This window comes from Eleginops maclovinus, chromosome 24, assembly GCF_036324505.1.
Source record: "Eleginops maclovinus isolate JMC-PN-2008 ecotype Puerto Natales chromosome 24, JC_Emac_rtc_rv5, whole genome shotgun sequence".
NCBI lineage: Eukaryota > Metazoa > Chordata > Actinopteri > Perciformes > Eleginopidae > Eleginops > Eleginops maclovinus.
In genome coordinates this window covers 8,852,548-8,866,490 of record NC_086372.1, presented here as the reverse complement: position 1 = coordinate 8,866,490, position 13,943 = coordinate 8,852,548, and the positions used below count along the sequence as shown (strand labels likewise).

General features: G+C 43.2%; 2 protein-coding genes across 3 annotated transcripts; one reads left to right on the top strand and one right to left on the bottom strand.

Annotated features, from left to right (window-relative positions):
• The first annotated feature begins 2,174 nt into the window (after positions 1–2,174).
• Positions 2,175–4,056, top strand: inha (inhibin subunit alpha). Its single transcript, XM_063878063.1, is given in 3 exon segments — positions 2,175–2,481; positions 3,212–3,339; positions 3,341–4,056. Coding segments are annotated over 3 exon segments (1,035 nt in total). The 5' UTR covers positions 2,175–2,180; the 3' UTR covers positions 3,947–4,056.
• Positions 4,057–4,218: 162 nt separating this feature from the next.
• Positions 4,219–13,889, bottom strand: LOC134860987 (gap junction gamma-1 protein-like). Of its 2 annotated transcripts, XM_063877934.1 has the most exons (7): positions 13,759–13,889; positions 13,565–13,675; positions 11,163–11,269; positions 7,268–7,539; positions 6,965–7,190; positions 6,188–6,868; positions 4,219–5,827 (listed from the first exon to the last, which is right to left on the bottom strand). In XM_063877934.1, the coding sequence occupies exons 4-7, from the start codon at positions 7,505–7,507 to the stop codon at positions 5,814–5,816; spliced, it is 1,161 nt and encodes a 386-aa protein (XP_063734004.1). In that variant the 5' UTR covers positions 7,508–7,539; positions 11,163–11,269; positions 13,565–13,675; positions 13,759–13,889; the 3' UTR covers positions 4,219–5,813. The 2 variants fall into 2 exon arrangements, with proteins under 2 accessions (XP_063734004.1, XP_063734005.1); XM_063877935.1 differs by lacking the exons at positions 11,163–11,269; positions 13,565–13,675; positions 13,759–13,889 and adding an exon at positions 10,996–11,149.
• Positions 13,890–13,943: the final 54 nt, after the last annotated feature.

Genomic DNA, 13,943 nt, shown 5'->3' with positions numbered 1-13,943 from the left:
TTATATATCCAGCTAAATTATGAAAATCTGACTGATGACATCTAACAATACAAGTATAAAAACGATATTCCTGCCTGGAGAAGTCAACCTTGACGCAGGTGAGATCAGGTAATACAAACTGGCCAAGGTCACATCAAGGCTGCTCTTCTGAATATTCCTCAAATATTTTGTAAAGTTCATATATCTGTGAAAGAAAAGAGACCCTGGTGAGTTATTTCATTCCCTCTTGTCTTAATTTCATACATGTCGATAATGTTTTAGAATAATACAAATAATTTAGAAACACTTGAGGAGGATGGCAAAGGGGAATGTAGATGCAACAAGTATGCAGTTGTTTAAAAAAAACCACATTCCTTATATTTAGCCTCGGGTGGAACAATAGAAAGCATACAAAATGACAGACATCCCAGATTATCTGAAGGAACCCACACACTGCCATGATCTGTGCCGTTTTTGGCCAGAAACATGAAGTGTCAAAGAACACACGCCTCTGGTGGTGTAGCACTGCGGCGCCCCCTTGTGGCGACACCGGTAATGGTCAGATTCAACCTAATTACGTACTCGTGACAATTATGACCATTAGCATCACAACTACCAAAGTAAAACATCATTTAAAACACATCGACATTCACATATAGTGGCTTACACAAATCCATGGAGAAACGTATTACAAAAGGCATGAATCTGTTGTCTGATATAAAGCATTAATGGTAGATGTCCCTGTTATTAGCCTCTAAATAAAAACTGTTTATAGTTTGAGAATTACGAAAACCACCAAGCTTTTTCATTTATTGTTTCTAAATGAAGCCAATTCTTAAGCTTCAGATGTGCTGATGGCCATATGTTATTTAAAACGTTTAAAGAGAGCAGTATTATCTTATAGTTAGCCAAGTGGCAAATGTTAGCTAACTGTAGCCACGTTCAGCCACGCTGTGCGACAGACTTCAGCTGGCTAACTTTGGGAAACCTTGTGCTGCTGTTGTTTTAACATCACACACAAAAAAACAATATAGGAAAACAAAGTGTGTTTCTCACCAGTGTGTTAATTCCTGCTCTTCTTCCCAGGCAGACAGGTCTTCCAACTGCAGACACAGGTGTTGCTAATAGCCTTAATGTGTAGCTCAGCTAGCTCAATAAGCTAAACATATAACCTAAACCTAACCCTTATATCTTAGAATGACGTATGTGTCGCCAATTAAAGTTTTACCATTTGTTTAATATATCATTTCAACAATAGAACACATTCTTGACAAAATAGTAGTTTGTGTTCTGCAAATTCTGAGTTGCATGTAATTATAAGGCTATCTAAAAGGACATTTTGTTTACAGGCAGGAAGTAACCACTAAAGCCACAGGAGAAAACTGATGACAATGAACAACGGCGAGGTTGTTGAGGATGCTCAGTCCTCAAAAGCACAAAATGCAATTAAAACTTTGGAATAGCAAGCAAACCCAACTCTAAAGACAGTTTGTCAGTTCAATAGAAAGCTTCTAGTAACACGAGGTCTTTGTCCTGATTTCAAAAAATGAGAACAAAAACAGATGAAAAGTTTTCTGAGACAGATTCATGGATCCAAGGCCATGCAGATAAAGAGGGGCCGATGCAGTTTCCGTTACAGTACACAAAGACTTTTCTTCAGTGGAAAACCAGCTGTGTTTGATATGAGCTCTATGATAAGTCAGAATATTCAAAGCTGACACTCTCTGGCTAATACGACCACCAGGAGGTCAATATGTATGTTTTATAATAAGGATGATGGAAAGGTATAGTGAGGCATATTTAATCATTCCTAAAACAAAAGCAAAACAGCTCTAAAGACTTGACTAACTGCAGAGTGCAATGTAAAAATGACTACATTACTATGAACAATTTGGCATTTAATAATGCTACAGGACACACAAATAAAATTAAAACATGCAGACAAATTCCCCTGATACTGTGTGAAACAGATAATGCAACATCCCAACCGTCAAGGCCACTCTTTGCAATCAGCCCTTTGTGTGTTGGCAACAGATCGTTTTGCTTGCAGACTTCCCTCGGACACAGATATCTGCAGAGAAACAAATGTGTGAGAAGGAGGAAAGTTACAGAAGAGAATCAGTTTGATCTGGAGCTAAATGGACCACCATCTTCATAGAAGCTTCAGTAAATAAACCTTTTTGCACATTGACAGTGCGGTCATGGTGTCCTGTGCTCTTTTCATCCTCGGCCCTCTGTGGATCCACATTCTGGGACAAGCATGCAGCGGAGAGGAGGTGTCCCGGGAAGCGGTGTTGTCCTGGTTCAGAGAGCGGGTCCTGGAGGGCCTCAGGCTGGAGGAGCCTCCTTTAACCCCAGTGCAGGCTCCAGTTAGGGATGCGACACAGCCAGAAGCAAGCCCCGCACCAAAAAGGGCCCCAAGGACGAGCAGGAGAACGTGGGTCAAGCCACAAAGCAGTCCGATGCAGGAAACATCCCAAATTATTCTCTTCCCAAGTTCTGGTGAGAAACATGTTCAAGAACAACACAGCTAAAACTTTTACCACCTTATTTATGTTTGTGCACTCTCCAAAACTCCCTCATTTCCGATCCTGGAATTGTGTCAAATAATAGGAATTGTGGAATTGCTGAGATTCAGATTTGTATAGATTAAAATTATATCTACCCGAGTTTTAAAATGAACATAATGGATAGTTACGTTTCAATTTAGCGCTGTTTGTTATCTTCATTTCTCACTCTTTCTTTCAACCGCACAACAAAAGTGTTCAGTTCACAGTTTAGATATTTAGTCTTCAAGTTTTATAAGATGCTTAAGCATAAGCCTGGACTAAAAGTGCAGCATATTGATTTGGTGTTTATGCTTTGTTAGTTTTTCGCCTATTTGTAATTGTGTTGTGCCTAGTTGTATCAAATTTGAGTCTCTTCTTGGGAGTATCTCCTGTTCACAGTTTTTGTGCGTGTCTTTTTATAGCTTTTCTGCATCCCTTTCTAAATGTGAATGTTTCTTTGGAGAGGTTTTATTTCTTTCTGGTTGAATTCAAATCTCTTTCTGGTTGGTACATGTCTAATTTGAGCACTGGAGGTCAGTGAAAAAAAAAAGGTCTCCTTAAGGTATGGCCTCCTGTTTGTGAAGCAGTGTAATCTATGGTAGGATCTGTAGGCAACAAAGGCGAAATTGCCCCAATAAAAAGCAATAAACATCCCTGACTGCTGTCTTATCTCACCTTTGCAGACTCATCCTGTGCCAGATCTGACTCTGCAGAAACCAACAGGAGCCACTTCACATATTACTTCCAGCCCTCCATCAACAGCCAGGAAACTTTAGTCACATCTGCCCACTTCTGGTTCTACGGCAGGCGAAGGAGCAGCCAACTCCTCCGCCCAGCTGTTCATGGTGACCTCAGCTCAGCAGCTCAATCAGGCGGCGGAGGCTCCTTCAAAGACAAGCTCAGACGGATGGATGACCTTTGACCTGGAGCAAGACCCTCTGGCCACTGTGTCTGAGGGCCCCTTCCTGCTGCAGGTCCGCTGTCCAGACTGTCAGTGCAGCAGCAATGAACCAGACAAGACGCCCTTCCTTCACCTCCACGCTCAGCCGCGAGGTCCTGTCCGCTCATCCCGTAGTGCAGCAGTCACAATCCCCTGGTCTCCTGCTGCTGTGGAGCTTCTCAAGAGACCCTCTCAGGAGCAATACAGTGACTGTAGCAGAGCAGAGGTCCAGATCAGCTTCGAGGAGCTGGGCTGGGACAGCTGGATCGTGCACCCGAAGATGCTCACTTTCTACTACTGCCAAGGGAACTGCTCAGCCGAGGGTCGAACCGCCACCATGCTGGGGATCAAACAGTGCTGCGCTCCGGTGCCAGGGACCATGAAGTCCCTGAGGATCACCACAACATCTGACGGAGGGTACACGTTCAATTACGAGACCCTGCCCAACATTATGCCTGAAGAGTGTACTTGTCTCTGAGGATTACATCTTAAAAAGGGACAGTTTACACAATATGTAGCCACAATCTGTGAAATACCAAAGTTATATCGCTTTTTGCTGTGTTCTGATGCAACCTTTAGAGGGCAGTATCGGCCTATGTTAACACCCTTTTAGTTCATATGTCAGTCTGACTTCTTTTGTATATTATCATTAATAAATCAATGACTTAACCATGTTGTGTTCTAGTTATTCCACACATTACAATGCATTTACACACCTTTACCACAGAAAGAGTCCAAAAGTCCAAAGCATAACGTTCAAATATATTTATTTTATTTATTTACTCTGAAGACAAAATAATCTCTACAGTTACAAAAACTACATAATTTGCAATAGAAAAAAAAGTATAAACCGTTGGAGAAATATTAGAAAATGGAATGTCGTACCTTGCAAAAAAGTAGCAAAATTGGAAGTGAGATGATTACAAAAATACAGCATTAAACAGCTCTTTGGCAAACTGTAAGATTCATTATTCCAGCCAAAGATCATAAAACCAGCTGACACGCTGTGAAAAAGTCTAAACTCGGAACAGTATTGATCAAAAGTCTCAAGATGAATAGAACATTATGGTGTGTTTACATGGCACTGGGTTGTGTGTTTTTCCCAGGATACATAAAAGCATCCATGTTTCAGCACAGACAGAGGGCTGGTGGTGCACGTCAAGCATGGAAAATATGTCTCACCAAAGAAGAATGTATATTTCAAAAGACAAGGATAGATATCACTGCTGATGATAGCCTAGAAGACAGATGTTTCCAGCTGGTTAGCAAAAAAAAAACAAACATACAATATGAACATATTCTTCAAAATGCTGCATTTAAGGATGATGGGTTTTTCCTAATACTGTGGTACATAATTAAGGGAAGAAGCGGAGTTACTAAACGTCCAAGAATTAAGTGGCATTCATGACGCCAACACTTTCTATAGCAAAGAGAAAAGAAAAAAGGTAAATATTCTACAGCTTTGGTCAGGAAATAGTAAAAAAAGGTTCTGGTAAAATAAATCGAGTGTTTTAAGTGATTTGATTGTACAAAAAAATGATTCTAGGAAATTCCATGGAACATTTCCTGTCGATAAAGAATTCAAGCATTTCCCAGGTAAACATTTTGGCCAATTGGAGTAAATATACAGGCTTCAAAATTCAATCAAATATTTATGAAATGGTGTGACTTGGATAATAAACACAGATAATCCCTAACATCAAATCTGTTTAAGTTAAACATGACTCATCTAGCGCAGGTTAAGCCGCCCTCGTTGCAAGGAAACGCTGCTGCACACGCTCCAGAAACGACATGTGGTTTGTAATAATTCTCTGAGGGCAACAAGCCTCGACAAAGTGAGACGTCAACATCTGACATTTTACAAAAAGAGAGCCTCTCTTTGTGAGGACGACAACCAAAAAAAAGTACACTTGCCCAGAGGAGTTTAAAGCTTCCGATAATCCTTACGAGTTCTGAACTGGATGAAGATTATTGCAAAGGCCACAAAAACAGAGTGGGCGAAAGGACAGGGTGTAGACAAAGCGCCAGCCGAAGGCACAGTGAAGATTTGGACGTAGGTCAGTGAGCAGAAACTGGAGATGTGGCAGGCTTTCAAGTTTACAGTCGTGGAGATGAACCATTTGTCACAACACAGCTTGGTCAGCATTTCTTTTTCTACTTTCCGTCTGACCCCTAATACTGAAAGGCCTCATTTCTCTCATCCACACACGCAAACACACACTCACAGACAAACACACGCACGCTTTGGTCTCCCTCAGTGGTCTGACTGCACTCCCATATGTGCATCCCCATGTGTTTAAGGCCAGTAGGAATGGAAGAGCAGACGTTTGAGGCAGGAAGCACGCTCAGGCATGTACTCCTAGGAGAAGAGCAAACAAAAAGGGAATATTTATCTTCGAAAAAAGAGCCTGTGGTTATGTTGACTTGCGGTCACGCCTTTTATGACAGGAGTAATTTAGATTGATCGATTATAAAGATTCTTGGTTCTAAAAATTACTTAAAGAAATATTTGTATAAGAGGACATTCTGTCTTTCTAGATGTTTGATGGCTGCAATTAACTTCTTGTCCGCTCAACAGTTTAAAAAGCAGTAAATCCTGACCGAGAGCCTGCATCTTAAGAGGTTTGTTTGGTAATTATTTTCTGTTACCTAACCAAGCAATTAAAAACTGTAAATTAATTTCAAACAGTTAAGATATTTCTAGCATTGTTCACATTACCTTTCTCGCTGGCCTCCCCCTGCTTCTCCTGGGCGAAGTTGAGACGGTTCTGCTCGGCGGCCGTCTGTGCAGCCGTGTTGACCTCGGGGCTGCTGCTGCGTGAGGGGCTCCCCTCGTCCACCTGGTAGGCCAGGTCCAGGTGCTGCTGGGCCAGCTTCAGGTGCCGCCGCAACCTCTCCAGCTCCCTGGACGACTGCACCTCGTCCCTGAAGCTCTCCCGCCCAGAGTCGACCACCGGCGACTCCCTCAGCTCTCCCTTCAGTTTTTCCTTCTTCATGGTGGCGTGGTATCCCGGTGGAGCTGTCGGCATGGATCGTGAAGAGGACGGGAGGAGGGTAGGTGAGCCTTGCGTGGCCCGCTTCCGGAAGGCGTCTCGGATGCCGCTGACCCCCAAGTGGATGATTTCAAAGATGGTGAGGAGCAGGCAGAGCAAGGACACGACGTACATCACCAGCAGGAAGATGGTCTTCTCGGTGGGGCGGGACACGAAGCAGTCCACGGTGTGTGGGCACGGTGAGCGGGTGCACACGTAGGACGGGATCACCTCGAAGCCGTACAGGACGAACTGGCCGAAGAGGAAGGCGACCTCGAAAGAAGAGCGCCACAGCAGCTGGCACACGTAGACTTTCATGAGGCCGTCACGCAGGATCCGCCGGCGACCGTCATGCTTCTTCTCGGAGTCTTGAAATTAAAGACACTGGTTAGGATCGGATTCAGTGAGACAGCACAACAAAACTACTTGGGATTGCCATAGTGCTGCTCAAATTGCCACCTTACTTTTTTCCCTTTTCTCAGGCTTGTCTTGTTCAATCTCTTCAGCGATCATGGGGTCTTCCTCTCCGTTGTCCTCCGCCTCCTCGTAGTCTCGAACGGCCCCGCGGCTGACGATGGGCATCCTCTTCTTCTGGGTTTGCACGGGCCGGTACTCGCTGTCATCCATGCGGGCGATCTTGTGCATGGCGAAGCCCAGGTACATGATGGTGGGCGTGGCGATCAAGATGACCTGGACAAAGCATGTGCGTGGTGAACACATGTCAGGTTTTAAACAGAACGACAATTGAAACGTGATGCGCAGCTCACCTGAAAGATCCAGAATCGCACGTGGGAGAGCGGCGCGAACGCATCGTAGCACACGTTCTCACACCCGGGCTGCTGGGTGTTGCACACAAATTTACTCTGTTCATCGTAGTAGATGGTCTCACCGCCGACAGCTGTCAGCACGATGCGGAAGACGATGAGCACCGTCAGCCAGATCTTCCCCACGAAGGTGGAGTGGTTGGAGATCTCATCCAGCAGACGAGTGAGGAAACTCCAACTCATGGTGCCAACGTGACCGGGGAGCTAAATGAGCTCTGGATGAATAAAAAAAACGTTATGTAAGAAATGACTGATTATAGATCCTTCACTCTTTAAGGGTTGGCCTGTTTGAATTGCAAACATCAGCTCCTTGGCACAAGCTAAAAGTCTACTCTTACGTTGACAAGGCAAACTACAGTTATTTGACGACTAGGAAACAAATAGTCGGTTAACACAAGTGTGGTATTAAATATTTGGCATTTAGTCAATCCAGCGAAATGGAAATGATTTTAGCCAAATATTTACCGATCCCAACTATAACATTTCAATGTTTCCTGGATTCATTTGATGCTTTCGATCTTGAAACGGATTATCTGTAAAAAAAAAGACATTTGAAAACGTGGACTATAGAAAATGATTTTAGACCAATTATTGATGAAATGAAAGCTGACACTTAAGCCTTCAGCTGCTGAATGTTTTAAGTCTCAAGGCATGACTCAAATAGTGTATGAACAGAAAGTGTTCACACCACCGTGTTGACGCATCAACAAAATAATTGAAGAACACAAGGTTAAATGCTGCCCTGCAAGTGTTTTAGGTAGACCTCAGCCGCTGGCCTGAGGAATAAACAGAGCCACATGCTTTCGTTTAAATCAGACACACATCTCAGACGGGCAGGTATCCATGCGGAAACTAAACACCAGACCTGGGATCAGTGCTGCTGGTCAGAGCCCTGGTAGTGGTTTGGTAAACCTACAGCCCCCTTGGCATGCTGAGCTCGAGCTGCTTAATCAAACATCAAAGTGTTGACTGGCAAGAGGCAGCTAGCCGTGAGGAGCGCTGCTGCCTGCTGTGGCCGTGGGCTGCAGGAATTATGATACTAAAGCAGAGCATGGGGTGAGGAATTTATTCTGCCACACTGCCAGCAGTCAGCCCTTTACATTCTAGTCTAAAAAACTCATTTTTACACAGCTGTGACATGAAGAAAATAACAATACCAGTTATTTTCAGTAGCCATTACAAGGTATTGCTTTTCATTTAAAGAAAAAATGTCAACATAAAAATATTAGGGTTCTTTCTCAAAACCGGCTGAAATTGTTGGAAATAAGCAACAATGGAATAACACAGCTAAATTAACTCAAGAACACTAAAAAAAACAGGGTGTTGCAATGACAATAACCAGCTTTTATGACTCATTGAAATAGCCTTTACAAGCATACATAGGCATGCCTCCTCAGATTAGTTCACCCTCGTCGGGTTACTCATCCCTTCCCTTCCCGAGCATTTGAATGTGGCAATTTCGTGAAGGGATTTAGCAATGGTGAGGCAGAACTTGCCTGAGCCTGACCGGAAAAAATGCTCTACCAAAATCATAACCCTCATATGAAAAAAAAAGAAAAGCCTCACCAGCTTCACCAAAGCTATGCGAGCATGTTTGAAGTTGGCCTGGAACTAGACAGTGAAAATTACAGGCCTCGACACTTCTCAGATCTAAAAGTAAGTCAGGGGTTTTTCTTCATGGAACACAGGCCAGTTGAGCTTTTGAGAAGACCAGATTCATCCTCGTTATCTCCCTAAAAACAAAAAAAAACCCTCTTCTGTGCCTCCATGTTTCTCAGCTGTGGGAATAGATAATTGTTTGAGGACACAGACAGCTTTATGACCCTGAACTAACGTTTGGGATGGGAACAACTACAGTTGTGAGGTAACATCTGTTTTACCCAAACGTATAATTACAAGTCATGGCTTAGGTGTTTCAGTAGCCTACATATGACATGTTAATGGAAAAAGCACCAGTGATAACATTTAAAAGCCCTGAGGCAGATTGGCCCTTCGAAAAGCATCCGTTCAAGTGGTTTAATTTCCTCTTTTTTCGATCAGATATCCAGCCATCTCCCCTTCAAACTGTGCTGCGAGGACATGACCCGATTCCCCAAACAAATATGTGCTGACCAAAAGCATCTTTCGAAAAATTAAAGGCATTACCGTCATGAATCCAGAGCAGCCTCACCACTAATGGACGTCTAATATCAGTAAACCAAAAAGCATGCTGAACTGCCAAAACAAGACGCTGACATTTAAAGTTTGACCTCTACTGCCGTTTGTGCCATTTTATCAACCTTATCACTACACTTCAGTCACCTGGGGAACCTACACTTTAGATAAAACCTGCCATTGCCAAGATAGAGGTTGGAAGAGCAGCATTTGGGGTATATTAAATCAGAATGAGGAGCAACTGCAGTTAGATTTCTCCACAAATAACACAACTTATCTACCCAAATGACATGACATTTTACAGACGCATCATAGTTTGGGCGTTACATTTTTTACTGTTGGTCTGCTCAGAACAAATGTATTTCAGGCTACTCACCCCAAGAGAGCCTGTAATTTCAGACTGGATTTTTCACCGATTTAAAGTCCGTAGGCTACAACAGGTGTGACTGCTCCCTCTAGGAGTTTAGTTTCTGCTAAGGGCCCATGTAAGGTTTCCATAGGTGCAGGCTTCGTCCACAGAAACCAGAACAAATGTACTCGGATGAAACTGACAGCACCCCTTGTTAACACACTGTTAAATACCAACACGGCTCCTCTTCAAATAAAGACCCTCAGGAAAAGATAAAAGGTCTCCAAAGAACCTATTTGACTTGGTTTTCTAAATGCAAACATTTGTGCAATGCCACCCTTCCAGCAGCTAACCAAAGACAGCTTTTAAACAGTAGCTTATTTGCTCATGTGGGCTAAACCCAGCTCAACTGATTTAATGGCTTTTCTGCTTCAGGAGTCAGGAGGAGATGGAGGGGGTTGGAGAGTTTTTTGGGCAAAGGATCTGGACAAAGCAAAGCGAACATTCCTGCCTAACCAAAAGCAGAGAGCTGGATTTTTAGGGTTCAGGGAGCAGACAGAGGGCACATGAAAGCTCCATGCAGTCTGAGCAGCACATGGAGAACACAGCTCCAACAAATGCTCCTCTTCTGTGGTGTCAAAAAATACCAGTTTCTGACATCCAGGGGGCAGAAGAGTTTACCCGCAAAGCTGATTTTTCAAATGAGCAGTAAAAAAGAAGTTTAAAGCACCGCTGCATAACTTGGGAGCTATGAACACGCTTTGCTGAGTCAGACTGAATTGTTTTGGAAATTGTGGCATTCTTTGGAGGAAAACAAAGTGCTGCCAAGCTTCAGTGGGGAACTAAAAATCCGGAGATGAAGGCATCATTTCAAAGAGTCAGAGACAGGAGTTTGGAACGTTAACCACAATTAGTCGGCGAATTACTCATAAAAAAACAACTAAAGGAAACTCAGTGTAATGCTCCAGGTCGATGGTGTAAGTTTGTTTGGCCATTACGATGAAGAAGTTCGTCTTCTGTGATATTTAAATGCCGTTTGTTTGCACTTTATCAACCTGTAAGAAGTTATACCATTTTAAAGGGAAACTAATAGTGGCTTTCAATACGTTTTACACGTCAGTATGTTCTCCTTTGAGCTTCAAACGGACGAAAAATAACTTCGACTCACCGCTCTCCGGCAAGCGCACACTCCAAAAGTCGTTACGTGGAACTCACTTTGCAAATTCAGACTTGAAAACACAGCAGCGTGGTGGCAAAGGACGTTAGAAATAACTTGTAAAGAGCAGTTTTAACAAATTATCACACAAACTGACACTTAAGCCACCAAACACCCACCTTTTGCGCTCCGTTCCGCGCGGCTTCTCTCCTTAATTGCTCGACCAGGTTTTCCTAATTAGTGCGCGTTCTCATCGGCGTCTGCGCGCTTCCGCGTCCGAGCCAGTCTTTCAGCAGGAAGCCATTCAGCCCGTGTTGACCCCATGCAGGACAAAAGAAGAGAAGGATCTGTGATTCCCGCAGGCTCCTGCTCTCCTCCTGCTGCACCTCCTCCACGTAACTCGGCCCCATTCAAGAAGAGGAGGCCCCTCGCGTGAAACCTGAGATCCGAGACGCTGACTACCGTTCTGCCCTCCCCACAAAAGACTCTCCTATTATAGGTTTAATAAAAGGAGGATGCTATGCAATGCATGCACTCAGTTTAACGTCAGGAGAGCATAGGAATGAAATGGAGATAAAAGATAGGCCCTCTTTAAAGTCACGTGGACATTTGTTTGACTAAAATAGCTGTTTTTGGAAAGTATTGCTGGGAGCTATAGTACATACACACCGATAACAAGACAACCATGTCACTCTCAAATATTTAAATATATTACATTCATTCTTTTAAATTTAATTTCTACAAATTGTAAAACTGCAACTACATTGTTGACCTTGCTGGATTTTTTGCTGCATAAAACACAAATCTGAAGTTCTAAGTTCTTTTTGGTTGGCACGAGTTCTGCTCTTTATCTCGGTATGTACTACAAATGTATTCCCCATGCGCCCAGACTAAATACACCATAAGAAAAATGTCTCACTCACAAATGACAAAGAGCACAGTCAAGTGGTACGTTTTTCTAAACTCATAAAAAGGTTGAATATCAAAGCTTCGGCCACATATGCAGAGTAAAGATCCTGTCAAAGTTATACTGCTATACACCAGATTTCAAACTCAGAGCAAATAGAATGAGCCATTTGTTCTTAACGTCACAGTCTTTGAGCATATTGGGCTTTATTATGCACCTCTGTACTCTCCTAAATTAGTTGGATGTGCAAAACATCCACACACACCTGCAGCGTGATGAGATTTTGATGGCCCTTTTTATCTGTTCTTGTTTTGACATGCTTAAAACTACACTGAGTGCAGCACCATTATCTAATCATTCCCATTTTCGCTGAGGACCCCGTGTTATCCGGCGGTCTACAGTTTGGCATCCCACCGGCCTGACTGCGTGACTGCAGCTCTCAGAGGCGGAGGCCCACTGACTTGGAGTTTAGATGACTCCAAAACAACAGATTTCTTGCTGTCATGCACGGTGCAGCTGAAGTGCTCCTGAGTTATGTTTGTAGGGAGGTTGTGGGAAGCCGAATCAGGCCAGATGTCTTCGCCCAGCCAAATCACCATGGCTGCATCCCAGCTTCCTCTCCTATCCTCCTGCTTTCCTCAGGCGTGAACCCATTCACCTGCACCTTTTTATCCTTGCTTATTCACACACAACAATGATTATTCTCTTGGCATCTCGCAGCAGTTTTAATGTTTACTTGTGGATTTTCGGGGGAATGAGCTTTTGATTTTGGCCCTTAAGTCAAATTAAAAAACACTAGAGGAGTGAAATGTGTGACAATAGGTGGTGAAAAATGACACTAGGATTATGCAATTAAAGCCAAAATTAAAAAGGGGTCCCTGTTGAGGCTCAACATTCCTTCCGACCCCCCTGGAGTGAATATATTAATTGCATGAAGGACTCACTGGTATGAAGCCGTTTGGTTTTTGCCCCACCTGCACATCCTTGAATATACAAATGTTGGGGTTGTTTAGTATCAGTCTCGATTGCTTATTTCCTCCCCGACATAAAACTTTGTGACTAAAATTCATGGCGTGCAATGACTCATGGATAATGCTGACTTTCTAGGCTCATTAATTTTACTGTAGTTTAGGCCAAAAACAAAAGGCACCCTGGCAGGATGGACGAGTTTCTTAAGCATCTACAGAAAATGAACAATTAACACATGGGGAAAGATAATAAAATGTTGAAATGCATGGCGTAATATGGGCATGTGAGAGTGAGGAAAATGGTCCCAGATGCCAAATCAAAAACATAAAATTGAATTAATGATGTAATATACTGCACCATTAAGACACTTTTATGTACCTGCCCTCTTTTGCTTTCATGTAAACTACTTTTTAGGGGAGAAAAATGCACTTTGAGGCACTTAGTTAATCTCCAGCTTCCCCCCCACTAGACAGAAAAACAGACTTCATTATTCAAAGTCAAATTGTGTTACTGCAAAACCCCCCTATCACAGTCCTCCATGAATGTTCCGTGTGGTTAAAGGTACTTTTTGATTCCAATTCAAGCGCTTATTAAGGTACTCAACGTAATCCTAAAATCCCATGAAAGCTAGCGGCACCAGAGCTCTTAATCACAAGCTTTTTTTTTGGTTGCGTACACTTCCTGCCATCTCTTTGGTTCTTTTACCGTGAAAGAGCTGTGATGTATCGACACCTTTTTGTGGACATTGTAGAGGTTCAAACCCCAGATGTAGAGCGCTTCAGAAAGTGCATCAGCTCCAAGGACGTTGTTCTGCACCTGATGCGAGAAACAGGAAGTGTAAAAGAGAATTAACCACCACGTTCTTTCCTCCTATGAATGTGAATCACATTAAAGCTCACTTGTGTGTAAACCTGCTCCCAGGTCAGGATCGGAGGCTTTGTCAGCCACGTGGGGGCAATTGAAGGTGATCCGGGTCTCCAATGAGCATATGCACAGCACATGTACAGCACCGGTGGCTAAAGCAATATTTACACTGTGAAATTAGTTAGCATACCTTCGCACAGCTGAGCCTGGAAGTGTTAAG